At 39.5% G+C, this 14,488-nt stretch overlaps 1 protein-coding gene across 1 annotated transcript; it reads left to right on the forward strand.

Moving 5' to 3' along the window:
- Positions 1 to 1,405: 1,405 nt before the first annotated feature.
- Positions 1,406 to 12,256, forward strand: LOC138645946 (parvalbumin beta-like). Its single transcript, XM_069735424.1, has 5 exons — positions 1,406 to 1,436; positions 2,101 to 2,165; positions 4,370 to 4,502; positions 4,687 to 4,796; positions 11,211 to 12,256. The coding sequence occupies exons 2-5, from the start codon at positions 2,105 to 2,107 to the stop codon at positions 11,249 to 11,251; spliced, it is 345 nt and encodes a 114-aa protein (XP_069591525.1). The 5' UTR covers positions 1,406 to 1,436; positions 2,101 to 2,104; the 3' UTR covers positions 11,252 to 12,256.
- The last annotated feature ends 2,232 nt before the right edge of the window (positions 12,257 to 14,488 follow it).

Genomic DNA, 14,488 nt, shown 5'->3' on the forward strand with positions numbered 1-14,488 from the left:
CGGCGGGAACTCCCCTTTATAGCCCCTGTGACGCCGCAGACAGCAAGCCAATCACTGCAATGCCCTTCTCTAAGATGGTGGGGACCAGGACCTATGTCATCACGCTGCCCACACTCTGCGTTTACCTTCATTGGCTGAGAAATGGCGCTTTTCGCGTCATTGAAATGCGACTTTGGCGCGAAAGTCGCGTACCGCATGGCCGACCCCGCACAGGGGTCGGATCGGGTTTCATGAAACCCGACTTTGCCAAAAGTCGGCGACTTTTGAAAATGAACGACCCGTTTCGCTCAACCCTAGTGACCGCCAGTATGGCGCCGTGCACTTCCTCTGTGCTTTCCTTACCCAAGCCTGGGTGGTTAGTGGCGCTCGTCAGTGCAGCACCGCATGCACTCTTGTGCCTTAAAATCGTTATTCAGTTTCTTTACACACCCAGTTGCGGTGTTATGCCAGCAAGGGTCTAATCGGACTTCAATCCTAGTTGGGGTTGAGTTCGCTGACTACTTGCTCGCGCTCTATGTGCGGTACGGCGGTCCTGTGACGCAACAGGATTGCTTCCTTCACGTTGGGTGAGGTTTAACCCACGTGTGTATTCTTATGAGTACCGCCATATAGTCCGTCGTTACTTGGCAGCAGGTTCCATCTCTGCACGGTGGACCCCGGGCTGCGAACGCACCATACTCTGTCTGTCTTAATATTTGGTGCGTTCCGCTAGCCCTAACAATACCTAATCTAAAATGCACAAGGTGTGGAGTAAGGGACGGGGAAGTGGACCTGTTGCTGATAATGCACACAAAGGTCGAGGCTGTGGGCCAGGTGAAACTGAGCCTGTTGCGGGACCACAACAAACACGCTCATCCACAAGACCAGGCTTCCTGTCCCATTTTGAAGTGGGGTGTGGAACGGCACTCTTGAAGCCAGAACAGAGCAAACAGGTGGTCGGTCGGATGGCAGATAATGCTTCCAATATGTTTCCCACACTCTCTAGTCTCACTAGCCAAGAATTTTCCCCACTCAAAATAAAAAAGAACTTATATATGTTTAGTATCGACGAACTTGTAATGGCCTGGAGAATTATAACAGCAGGTCAGTTTTAGCATTTAGAGAACATGGTAAAAAAAAACCAATTGTGAAATTGCATTTTTTTTGCAATCTCACTGCACTTTGCATTTTTTCCATTTTTCAGTACACAGTATGGTAAAACCAATTAACTCATTCAAAAGTTACAGAAACCATCTGTTTGCATTTCTAAGCTACTTGTAGAAGGACTTGTAATCAGATATGACATAATCAGCGCTATTAATCTTCCTCCAACAGATAATTACTTTGTCACTTGTTTTGTTATTTAATGTGTTCCACCCAATATGTGGTGTATATATAGAGAGCGATGAGCCGTCTGTATAACAGAATATTTACTACATCGAGAATACAAGTAACAGGTGAGTATACTGATGTAGAGCAAAAGATAATGTGGCACTGAGGTAGGGAAAATGTAAGTGATATTATATAATTTTGTGTTACAAAGACAAAAGTAAGATAGAAATAATATCTTTGTTGGCTGATCAAAAAATACAATTTCAAGCTTTCCGAGGCCAGAGGATCTTTTATCAGGCAAGTTATGACAAACCTGCCAGATGAATAGCAATTTATTCTAGAAAAACTTACATATATGATTTTTCTGGTAAACTAATAAAGGTATCGCTACAGTAATACTTTAAACGTTTGGACAAAAATGTATTAAAGAGGTTTTTCCCGACTCAGGACAGAGGTTTATAGTCCCTCTGACTGCAGATTTCCGGACTGTGACAGGGTTCGGTGTGGACGCCGTCATTATTTCCCGGTATTCCCCAGTCAGTGATCATGTGGCTGCATGTATGTGATTTTCATACTAGAAAGAATGCAGACTTGTCCCACGCTTGGACAATCCCTTTAATGTCACATAGTTAAGTGTTCTCTAACGTATGCACATTGTGAACAACTGACACTGGGTTAGAATAAAAAATTGGAAACTTTTCATTTATAGTCACTGCAACCTGTGAAGCAGAATAATGAAGAGTTTGTGAATTTTTACAATTGCAAATTTTCTTTTTTATATACTTTCAGCACAATGTCTCTTATTGGCATGTTACCTACTAAGGATATAGATAAAGCTTTTGAGGATCTACAGGGTAAGTCACAGATTAATTGGTTTGTTGTCTATTATTGTGGTTATTGTTTATTGGGCCAGGTTCAGATGAGATCCATAATAGCACAAGGGGTTAGATAAGATTACACTATTCTCTGCCATTTTTCAGATGAGACTCACAGTTCTTCCTTATTACGCTAATTTTTTATTGGATACATGTAAATTGTTAACAAAATAAACTATTTGGTTTTATAGATTTTTTCAAATTTTATGTTGATGCATAAAAATGGAGGTCAACCAGATGTTATATGGATGTAAAAATGGACTCTGAGATGGTATACGGATGAAGTGAGAATGAAAATCATTCAATTTTTGTGGGTGAAAAGTAGACGACTTTTCATACGTTTGTCCTATTGTGACCTTACAGTAGAGAATAAATAGAGATATATGAAGGTGTTGATATTACATTTTGTGGGTGATCAGTAACTAATAGGAGTAAGGAATGTGCACATTCACCTACAGAATTTTAAAGCAGAAGATGCTTCATGAAACATTAGAATTTTTTTTTCCCTAAGCATCGTTTGTGGGTTTTCTTTGTCTTTTTCTGACATTTTTTCCAATGGTATTGGCTGCCTTTGTTTTTTGTTTTGTTTTTTAAGTGTTTTCCCAAGGTTTTTGTGACTTTCTTTTTTTTTCTGTCATCTTCTGGTCTGTTTTTAACTCCACTGAATAATGACATCTCCTATCTCACTAATGGGAAAGTCAGTCTTCACTGAATACAGATCTTAGCTCAAAATTGAGAATTTTGATAATGAATGGTTGATCAATTTAAGCAGCGAAAGAAGAAATTTTTTTCTTATAAGCTATATTTCAAAGATACCGATGCTTGTGTTATACTGATTTATTAAATAAAAATTAAAATGAAGGTTACTGTTTAACCCTTTCACACCTGAGCCTGTTTTCACCTTCATGACCAGGCCAATTTTTTTTCAATTTTGATGAGCGTCACTTTATGCGGTAATAACTCTGGAACACTTACACGAATCCCAGTGATTCTGAGAATGTTTTTTTTTTTCATGATAAATTGCACTTAATGATAGTGGTAAATTTAGGATGATATTTTTGGCTTTTATTTGTGAAAATATTGAAAAATTGGCAAAAAATGTTGAAAATTTAGCAATTTTCAAACTTTTAATTTTTATGCTTTTAAACCAAAGAGTTACATCACGCAAATTAACTAATACATAACATTTACCTCATGTCTACTTTACATCTGCGTCATTTTTGAAGCATAATTTTTTTTTGTTAGGAAATTAGAAGGATTAAAAGTTGATCGTCAATTTCTAATTTTTCTACAAAATTTACAAAACCAGTTTTTAGGAGCCACGTCACATTTTAACCCCTTTCTGCCAGCTGACGGGATAGTACTTCAGCTGGCAGTATTCCCTGCTTTTAGGTGGGCTCCGGAGGTGAACCCACCTCAAAGTCGCAACATGTCAGCTGTTTTCATGCACTCAAATGGCGTTCCTTCCAAGTCCTGCTGCGTGCCCAAAATGTAGTTTTCGATCACATATGGGGTATCGGTGTACAAATTGTGTTGTCCATTTTCTCTTGTGAAAAAGGAAAATTTGGGGTTAAAGTAACATTTTAGTATTATGCTGATGTAAAGTAGACATGTAGGAAAATGTTATTAATTATTTTATGCGGTTGTGGGTGTTTTAAGGGTAAGGGTAAGAAACTAGTTCAAAGTTAAAAAATGCTGGATTTTTATCAAATTTTAGATATTTTTATGAATAAACACAACACATCAAAACATATGGACCTAAATTTACGACTACAGAGATTCACTCACTACTTTACCCAGAGAAATTGCTCTGGCTATCTGATTTAAGCCCACTTGGAGGAGACATCATACTTACTATCCAGTATAAGCATGCTCCTGCTTATGCCAACTTTGGTCATATTATGTGGTGTATTGACATCTACTCATTGGGTTTGTGAGTTTATCATGTTTTAACTGGATTTTAGGATATATTTTTTTGTTTGATAAAGTGTGCTATATTTTTATAGGATTCATAGGTGTTCACATCATTATTGCATCTTTCTCTTCTCCAATTCATATGTGATTGTCTTGATGCATGATGATACACCCTAACATTATATACTAGCTGTGATTCTCTCAATTTCTTGAGTCTACAGTTATATTACTTAAAATAATTGTTATTATTATTTTTTTTTTTAATAAAGCTGGTAATTTATTTGAGTACAAAAAATTCCTCCGGAAAGTTGGTGTGAGCAAAGAGTCTGCTGTACAAATCAGAAAGATTTACGACATCCTGGACACAAACAAAAGTGGATTCATTGAGATAGATGACGTTGGGTAAGGACACAGCTTAGATGCTTTATTCTACAATATCGGAAGTAGATTATTATATTGCACCATATATACAGTATATCTGATCATTTTTTAAACTTTTAACCAAGCACCAAATAATCCGAGATTTCAGTTATTGTGATAGCAAATATGACAATATATAGACTCACAACAATGTTCTTATTATCAGAGTAATGCTAAGCGTCTTCAAGCCTGGTGCCAGGAAGCTGACTGCTGCCGAGACGGCAGATTTCATGAAAGCTGGTGACCCTAACAATACAGGCAAAATTTCACCTGATGGTAAGGAGTTTTCTTTTATATAAATTTTATGTATGTTTAGGTCAAAGGTGGACACAAACTGCAAAGGACCCCTGTGCAAGAAATCTTTGTGCCCAGCCCCCATGCCGCAACAAAGTTATGTATACATATAGATTGTTCTATTTGTTACTAGTTTAGAACATAACTATCAATTCTAAACAATACATATACCGCAAGTTAAATCTTTAACAGCAGCAGTCATGCAACTGAGATGTCAAATTTGGATGTGCATATCGTGGCCGATCACTTACCCAGCTATAAAGACTGCCAAAAATTTACATATTGGAGGAAATAATACTATAGTGAGTGAAACTGGATTTTTATCCCCAAAACTCTAAGGGGTTTTCCATTACTGTTTTATTTTTTTTCTTACTATGGGTCTAAGAAATAACAGGCTGGTTGTTGCTAACGACCTGCCTGTTCTGCTGACTCAGTGTGGTCACTAACCGCTCCTGCCAGTGATTTTGCTGCTTCATGTCAACAGAGCAGGTTTTCCTCTTACGGGGTGCTCGGTTGAAGTTGTGTGACTGCCAATGTCATGCTGATTGACAGCTTAACCCCCCGCAAGAAGCTGGAAGTCAATCAGCATGACATCAGCAGTCATGCCCTGTCAATAGAGCAGAGGGGAAGCAGCTGCTCTGTCAACATGAAGCAGTAGAATTGCTGACAGGAGCAGTCCGTGACTGCACTATGTCAGCACCAGGTAGAACAGACAGATAGTTAGCATCTACCTACCAGTTAGTTCTTAGGCCCACAGTAAAAAGTTAGTATAGTCCTGGATAAACCCTTTAAATTGTTACTGTCATTTTATTTAGTAAGCTACAAATAGCGGATTTCCACAAAATTACAGCTTACCCAAAATGATGAACCGCACTCCTGAATTAGAATAGATACTCACAAAACTTTTACCATAGATATCATGAATAGGTATCCATGCACAAAAAAGCAGAAGTGACAAAAATTTAATTACTGAAATATAATATATTTTATTTGTACATATGCTAAAAAATATTTTCAGAAAATTAAAATTCAGGAATAGGTACTGGAATAAGGAGGTGAAAAAAAGCTCACATAATATAAGTATAATATAAGTATAAATAGCAGTGAGGTATATGGGGGTTATATGATTATAAATGTGTAAAAATAGATCTTTAGTGCCTATATCAAAAACTATTATTTCAATAACCATGAGTGGAGAAAAAGTTTTGGCGTTATCATTCATATTCTCTGAAAAAAGGCCAAGAAAGAAAAAATTCTGCCGGGGTATGTAAACTTTTGAGCACAACTTTACCTCCGATCAGCCGCCATGTGTAATGGAGCTTCAGCCTCCGGCCCAGACATATGCGTTTCACCCTGCTTCTTAGAGAGCGAAACACGCTCGTCTGGGTCAGATGCTAAAGCTCAATTAAGTAGTATCTCACTACTGCCACCATAATGTGGAGACATGGGAGTCAGCAGGGGCCCAGGACCACTAGCCAAAACTGCATAGACCAGGGATCGTCCTGCCGAATGCACGCTCTTTTTTTAACGTGGGCATAATGCTACTCAGACAACACAGGGTGAGGGTTTAACAGTGTGTCAATGTATTATTGAATCACAAAACAGGCAGATATCACGTAGAACAGTCCCAGCAAAATACCCCCAAGATGGTGCACACTACAGAGTCTTAACCTTCCGCTTACTAATGGCAGCAGTTACTTCAGAGCTCCTAGGATTGACTGTCGCATGCACACAGAGAGGAGGTAATGACAAGAGTAGGAAGATTACAGTCCATTCAGGTACAAGTCAGTTGACCAGAGGGTCCCAACCTGGCTTCATCTTTTAGGGTTGACTACCCCACCTGTGGCACACACACAAAGAGGAGGTAACGACAAGCTTAGGAAGATGACAGACCATTCAGTACAAGGCCAGTTGACCTGAGGGTCACAACCTGCCTTCTCTGAACATCTCCATGGAGCCAGGTGACTGGTGGGTCCCAATCCTGGCTTTCTCCAAATGTATCCATGGTTCAGCAATGGTCAATGGAGCAGATCTGTATTCTTCCAACTGGGGCTGAGGTCCCCTAGGTTGTTTCCTGTAGAATGATAGATCCATGTTCCTTGTGATGGAGCCATTGTGTAATGGCCGCAATCCTATGAGGTCCCCTGGATGTTTGGATGTCTTGGCAGAATCTCTGGCTGTCTCTCTCTTTCTATGTCTCTCTGTCTCTTAGAGGCATATCACTTCTTTTTATATTTAACATGTGTCCTTCACTTCAGCATCACAGATGAGGGAAAGAATAGTGAAGAACAAGTCACCTTGTTTGATTATGTAATCTATTTGCATATATTTTCCTCCAGTCAGCAAGTCAACAAGTTATCCTGCCTAGACAATGTGTAATTAGTATATCAGTAACCCTCACTAGTCATCAAGGGTAAGAGCAAAATACAATGGGGGAAAAAAGTATTTAGTCGGCCACCAATTGTGCAAGTTCTCCCACTTAAAAAGATGAGAGAGGTCTGTAAATTACATCATAGATAGCCCACAACTATGAGAGTGAAAATGAGAAAACAAATCCAGAAAATCACCTTGTCAATTTGGCAAGATTTATTTAGCAAAAAAAACAGGAAAAAAATTCCAAGTGCAGTGAAATTGCAAAAAAAGTGCAATTCCACAGTTGTTTGATTTTTTTTTACCATGTACACTAAATACTAAATCTGAAATGCCAATATGATTCTCCAGGGCATTTCAAGTTAATAGATACCAAACATGTACAGGACCTTTTTATTTAAGTGGTGAAAAAAATCCAAAGTTTGGTAAAAATAAATAAATAATTTTAAAAATGGCGTCATGTTTCGAGACCTGTAGCGCCTTAATTTTTCATGATCTGGGGCTTATTTTTTGCTTGCCGAGCTGACGTTTTTATTGATACCATTTTGGTGTAGATATAATCTTTTGATCGCACATTATTGCATTTTGTTGCAATGTAGCGGCAACCAAAAAAACGTAATGCTGACGTTTAGAATTTTTTTCTCATTACGCCTTTTAACTATCAGGTTAATTCTTTTTTATATTAAAAGACGGGGTTACCGATGGGTGGGAATAGTGACACGCTTCCGGTAAGCTTGAGTTAAATGCTGCTGTTGCTGTTAGAAATTGACAGCGGCATTCAACAGGTTAACAGTTGCAGATAGATCACGATTCCACACGCGGCTGTTGCGGGCACATATCAGTTGTTTAGATCAGCTGTCATGTGCCAGGAAAGGTGGGGAGTCCGACATCGGCATACTATTACACCCGATGTCAGAAAGCAGTTACATGGGTGAACAGCAGTGATGAGAGTTAGCTCCTGTCGCTGTTGTTACAGGCAGATGCCAATTGTTTATTACTGGATGCATTTGCTGGGTATGGCAGAGCTCATACCATACACAGGGATGTGACAAAAGGCATACTGTTATGCTTTATGTCAGTAAGGGGTTGGTCAAACTTGGGAAAAAATATTGAGCTAATGTGATGTCCATTGAGCACGGGCACCACAAATACAATTTAGAAATCATTAAAAAGTTAATATATTTCAGTTCTTCAATACAAAAAGTGAAACTCCTATTTTATATAGAGTCATTACAAACAGTGATCTATTTCAATTGATTATTTTTGCTTATGTTGATGATTATGGCTTACAGCCAATGAAAACCCAAAAGTCATTATCTCAGTAAATTAGAACAAATAACAAAAAACACCTGCAAAGGCTTCCTAAGTGCTTAAAAAGGTCCCTAAGTCTGTTTCAGTAGGCTCCACAATCATGGGGAAGACTGCTGACTGACAGATGTCCAGAAGGCAGTCATTGACACACTCCACAAGGAGGGTAAGCCACAAAAGGTCATTGCTAAAGAAGCCGGCTATTAATGAAATGTTGAGTGGAAGGAAAAAGTGTGGTAGAAAAAGGTGCACAAGCAACGGGATAACCACAGCCTTGAAAGGATTGTTAAGAAAGGGCAATTCAATAGTTTTGGGGAGATTCACAAGGAGTGGACTGCTGCTGGAGTCATTGCTTCAAGAGCCACCACACACAGCCGTATCCAGGACATGGGCTACAAGTGTCACATTCCTTGTGTCAAGTCACTCATGACCAATAGACAACGCCAGAAGCATCTTACCTGGGCCAAGGAAAAAAATAACTGGACTGTTGCTCAGTGGTCCAAGGTGTTGTTTTCAGATAAAAGTAAATTTTGCATTTAATTTGGAAATCAAGGTCCCAGAGTCTGGAGGAAGAGTGGAGAGGAACAATCCAAGCTGTTTGAGGTCTAGTGTGAAGTTTCCACAATCAGTGATAGCTTGGGGGGCCATGTCATCTGCTGGTGTAGGTCCACTGTGTTTTATCAAGACCAAAGTCAGCGCAATGTTTAGCCCTACTCTCTAGTCCACTCAGACTTGCACTTGACTGAGTGTAAGACCAGGGTCACACTTGCGTGTGCAAAGCGAGAAACTCGCGTGAGTCTCTCGCATCAATACCCAGCACTTCCGCTGGCACTCAGGGCCGGAGTGTGAGGCTTTATGTATTTCTATGCAGCTGAACGCTCCGGTCCGAACCTCCGGCAGCAGTGCCAGGAATTGATGCGAGAGACTCGCGCGAGTTTCTCGCATTGCACACGCAAGTGTGACAGCAGCCTTAGACTCTAAATAACTGCCCAGCCCAGAAAATCTTTCCTTATAAACATTGATGTCACCTCTCCCTAACTGTGAGCTAGTTCTGACTTTTAGCTATCTAACCCCTGTGTAATCCAAACTGTCTCTCTATATACTGTATGGTTTTCCTAGTGGACCTCCTGCATTCCCAGAGACAACCTTAAAAGCAAAGCCTAGCGGAGAACTAAAATACAACACTGGCCATAGGGATAAAACAGAACATTTTCTTTTATCACACATATAAATATAACATATTAACACATGACATGAAGTCATGTAAGCCTCCTGTTGCCACAGCGTCTTCATCTCCCTCCACCCGCTACACTAAGGCGATATAACAAGGTGGCCTGATTATCAGAAGCCAGGTGAGAAGTTAGAAGAGAGAAGTTTGTAGAACTTATTTATACTGTTTGCATTGAACATTGCATTGCCATAGCTGGAACGCAGCTTGTGTGATACGCTCCAGCTGTCTCTTTTTGTGTCTATTATTTCAGTTCTCATTACAATAACTGTAAGTTTTATTTTTCGGTATAAAATTCCTTCTTTCAATAAAACTGGTGTTTTGTTTCTGCCTCCTCATCTACTGCACCGTATTTGAGTCCTGCACAGCGGTGTCGTTCTGGCACAGCTTCGGTAGCTTCACTGTCTCCGCCTTCTGTCAAATTGAATATGAAGAATTTTGGGCTGCTGCTGATCTCTGAATTAATCTTCATGTTCAATTCGACAGAAAGCGGGGACAATGATGCCAGCACTGATTGGGCACCAGGCTCACGTGTCACAACAACAGCACAAGGGCCCTGGGGAGAGAAAGTGCCGACACCGCGGGGACTGCGCTGGTACTGGAGGGGAGTATAAGCTATTTAATTTTATTGGAGCCAAGCTTGGGGTATGACAAGCAAACAATTGGTTAACCAGCAAGTCACAAAACCAGCAAATACAAATAGTACAGGATTCTAAAGAGATAATTGCAATAAAAAAAACTTTATGGTGGCAACAGAAAACATTACAATCACATTGCTCAGATATCAAGCATGAGCAGAACCCACATAAATTCCCACAATTACAAGCCTTTGCTGCTAGCAATGAGAATTTTTTTAAAACTATTAATTTTTATTGAACGTTTTACAGACAAACGTAGAAAAAACATCTCAAAACACAAGATTTAAAACTTTTGATTATACCTAGAATGTAAGAGAGAAATATCATGGGGGGTAGCTAATGGAAGGGAAAGAAGAAGAGATGGGGGAGGGTTGCCCAGGAGGGAGATGAAATTATTAATGGTTGTGTAAGGAATGTCCTACTACACTGAATGCACTTGGGTACACAAATCATCTCAAAATCCGCTGCTGGCAGATCCCTTTGATTGACAGATAAAGCTCACACTAATTATAGGGCATGTTCACATGTTTGTCTGAGGGTTATCTGAAGGCCTTGTAGTTTGCAAAAAAAAAAGGACTTGTTCTATTTTGATCCTACTCTAGGATCAAACTCACCAATGCAAGTCTATATGTTGGAGAAAATGCCAGTAAGCCATATTAAATACATCCTAATGTTCTCCAATTTTCATGTTCAACGTAACTAATGTTAAGAATACTCACTTTTAAACCAGTTCCATGTATTCAGATTTCATTAATAATGGCAACAAAAATAGTATGAAAAATTGAATTTTTGACATATAGTTAAATTTATTAAAAAATGAAAAAACATAATTATTTGTCTATTATATTTCAGGTTTCATGGCTATGGTGGAGGCATCAAAAACACAAGACTAATATCAACAAGAATTTAATCCCAAATGTACACCGAACAGGCAACTTATTAATGGCTGACAATTATCTGTGCATTAATAAAATGTCTGTATGTAAAGTCTTTTGCAATTATTGAAATATCTACCAACATAGAGGTACTCTCAGTATTTAAAGGGGTTGTCCACTACTTTACAAGTCCCTTTCATGTAATCTAACTACCATAGATAAGCAATTCCCTAAATGCCTTTCTTTGCGGAATCCTGCTATAACCTGAGCGTTCTTTCTGGTCACATGATCTCTGGCTGAGAATCTCCTGCTTCCTCTGATGACATGTCAGTACTGGGCTCTGGAAACTGAGACAGGGGCGGAGCTTACCGCATGATTGGGCGGGGCTGTATTTAGCTCACTCTTTTTAAGGGAATGCTGCCAGATCTCCCTGTAGACCTATCACCCATCTCTTACTTGCATCTGTATGTATACAGCAATGTGTGCGTACAAATGTATACACTGCTGAATGCTCTGTATAATGTATATACATCCTTTTGCATTTCCTTTATAATTTGAATTTATTCAGATTTCTCCCCTTCCAATCGATCAATCTCATCCATCTATTGACACATTCCATGCCATCCATCCATCCATCATCCATGTCAGTGAGGTGGAGTAGGCAATAATCTTTATTGTCAGGGCTGGTGTAATGGTGCTTTGTGCATCATTCTATTCCCTACATTGTCCAGTACAGGAGGTTGTGCTGGGGCTGTATGTGAACCTGCAGGAGGGGTGTAGGCAGAGTCACAGGTCTGTGGTCACTGGTGGCTTACAGCCCAGCTCAGAGAATGATGGGAAATGTAGTAAGAATGGAGCAGTGGATTGTAAAATCACCAGCACAAAGTTGTTTATTTCTTATTTCATTTTAATTTTTTTTTATATCAAGTTGCCTGACCCTAGTCTTAAACTTACCAGCCACTGTCTTCAGCCAGGACATAGAAAGCGAGGTAGAGAAAAATTAAGCAACATGAAACTTGACAGAAAAATTTTATGGGGTTATTTATGGCCATTTATCCTTAAGCATTTATGGCAAAACCAGTAACTTAGGGTAGTGGGCAACTTCTTTAATGCTATGTCTTTACTCCCCAATACCAGAGAGCACCATAGGAACTACATATAGAGCACTGAAGGTGTGTCATTTTTCTATTTTGCTTTAGCTAGACCTTAACACTAGAAGTCCCAGAAATTTCGAGCTCCCCCCTGAAGTCCTGAAAGAGGGTCAAATGACCCCTCTCTGGGACTTCTAGTGTTAAAGAGTAGTGTTGAGCATTCCGATACCGCAAGTATCGGGTATCGGCCGATACTTGCGGTATCGGAATTCCGATACCGAGATCCGATATTTTTGTGATATCGGGTATCGGTATCGGAAGTGTAAAATAAAGAATTAAAATAAAAAATATTGTTATATTCACCTCTCCGGCGGCCCCTGGACATCAGCGGGAGGATCCGGCGTCCGGCACGGCTTCTTTCTTCAAAATGCGCGCCTTCAGGACCTGTGGAATGACGTCCCGGCTTCTGATTGGTCGCGTGCCGCCCATGTGACCGCCACGCGACCAATCAGAAGCCGCGACGTCATTCCTCAGCTAAAGTCCTAGAATGAGCGCCTTCTAGGACCTGAGGAATGACGTCGCGGCTTCTGATTGGTCGCGTGGCGGTCACATGGGCGGCACGCGACCAATCAGAAGCCGGGACGTCATTCCACAGGTCCTGAAGGCGCGCATTTTGAAGAAAGAAGCCGTGCCGGACGCCGGATCCTCCCGCTGATGTCCAGGGGCCGCCGGAGAGGTGAATATAACAATATTTTTTATTTTAATTCTTTATTTTACACTTTAATATGGATCCCAGGGCCTGAAGGAGAGTTTCCTCTCCTTCAGACCCTGGGATCCATGAGGATACATTCCGATACTTGATGTCCCATTGACTTGTATTGGTATCGGATATCGGTATCGGCGATATCCGATATTTTTCGGGTATCGGCCGATACTATCCGATACCGATACTTTCAAGTATCGGACGGTATCGCTCAACACTATTAAAGAGTAATTGATATTTTAATTATTATTTTGTAAAGCAATAATACATATGAAAATAAGCAATTCTGTAATATATCTTATCAGAGAAATCTGCTTCTTTCTCCTCCAGGATTGAACCTCATTCAGGGGTTAAATCTGTGTTAAGTAAAGACAGATTTTCCCATTACTGAGAAAGGAAATGACAGCTGGTGCTGGTAAGATTCTATGGATAGAGGAGGTATGAAACACTAAAGGTCGACACAGACATTCTGCTGTAAGTTCTAAAGAAACAACTGTCATCTCCTATCTCCATAATGGGAAAATTTGTATAAAGTGAAGACAGATTTTACCTGTGATTTAAAAATGAATGATCAGTCCAGGAGACGAAAGAAGCAGAACTCTCTGCTATAATACAAAGTTTATTATTTTCATATGTACTATTTATACCTTAGGCTAAGTTCACACTAGGTGTTTTTTCAGCTTTTTTTTTGCAAACTTTCAGGTGCATTTTGCTGTACCAGTAAAGTGTGAGATTTACGAAAACTCATGCAAACTGATTGGAATTTTTTCCTCAGTATTTTGTGCGTTTCTTGTTTTTTGCACAATAGAGCATGTCACTTCTTTAAGTGTTTTTCTCTGCGTTTTTTCACCCATTGAAAGTAATGGGAGGTGATAAAAATAAGCTGTATAAATGCAAGTATCAGGTTTTGCTATGTTTTTTAGAGAAAAAAGCAAGTACAGTAGTATGTGTAACCCATTTATTTTTGTGATTTTTCCCAGGTTTACCATCTTGACTTGGTCTCTTAAGATGGCAGTTTGGATTAGTACAGTTTAATTACAGTACTGATATGTAAAAAGTAAACACTGGCTGACCAAGGTGTGAAATTGAACAATGGTTGAGCAACTAAATGGCTGACCAAAGTGTAAAAATAAACAGTGTCCTACAAGCACTGTCAGTGTCTTAGGTAAAGTATTACAGACCAATTCATCTCCCCCAGCTGTTATATTTGTATATGTAGTTTTTCATGAACATGTCTTGCATTGGTGACCTGTGTTCATGCTTCTGTGGTTATGATCAAAGAGGAAAAAGAGCCAAAAAGAACGTGCACACCTGCTACAAAATATATAGCAAAATATAGAATAAATTTTATTACAAGCAAAGACACCATACAAATATAAAATCAATTAAAAAACTGTACCA

Source organism: Ranitomeya imitator, chromosome 7, assembly GCF_032444005.1.
Source record: "Ranitomeya imitator isolate aRanImi1 chromosome 7, aRanImi1.pri, whole genome shotgun sequence".
In the NCBI taxonomy this organism is placed as follows: domain Eukaryota; kingdom Metazoa; phylum Chordata; class Amphibia; order Anura; family Dendrobatidae; genus Ranitomeya; species Ranitomeya imitator.

Coding starts and splice junctions, on each gene's coding strand:
- LOC138645946 (XM_069735424.1), top strand. CDS start 2,105: ATGTCTCTTATTGGCATGTTACCTACTAAGGATATAGATAAAGCTTTT. Junction 4,503..4,686: donor ATTGAGATAGATGACGTTGG/GTAAGGACACAG, acceptor TCTTATTATCAG/AGTAATGCTAAGCGTCTTCA. Junction 4,797..11,210: donor AGGCAAAATTTCACCTGATG/GTAAGGAGTTTT, acceptor ATTATATTTCAG/GTTTCATGGCTATGGTGGAG.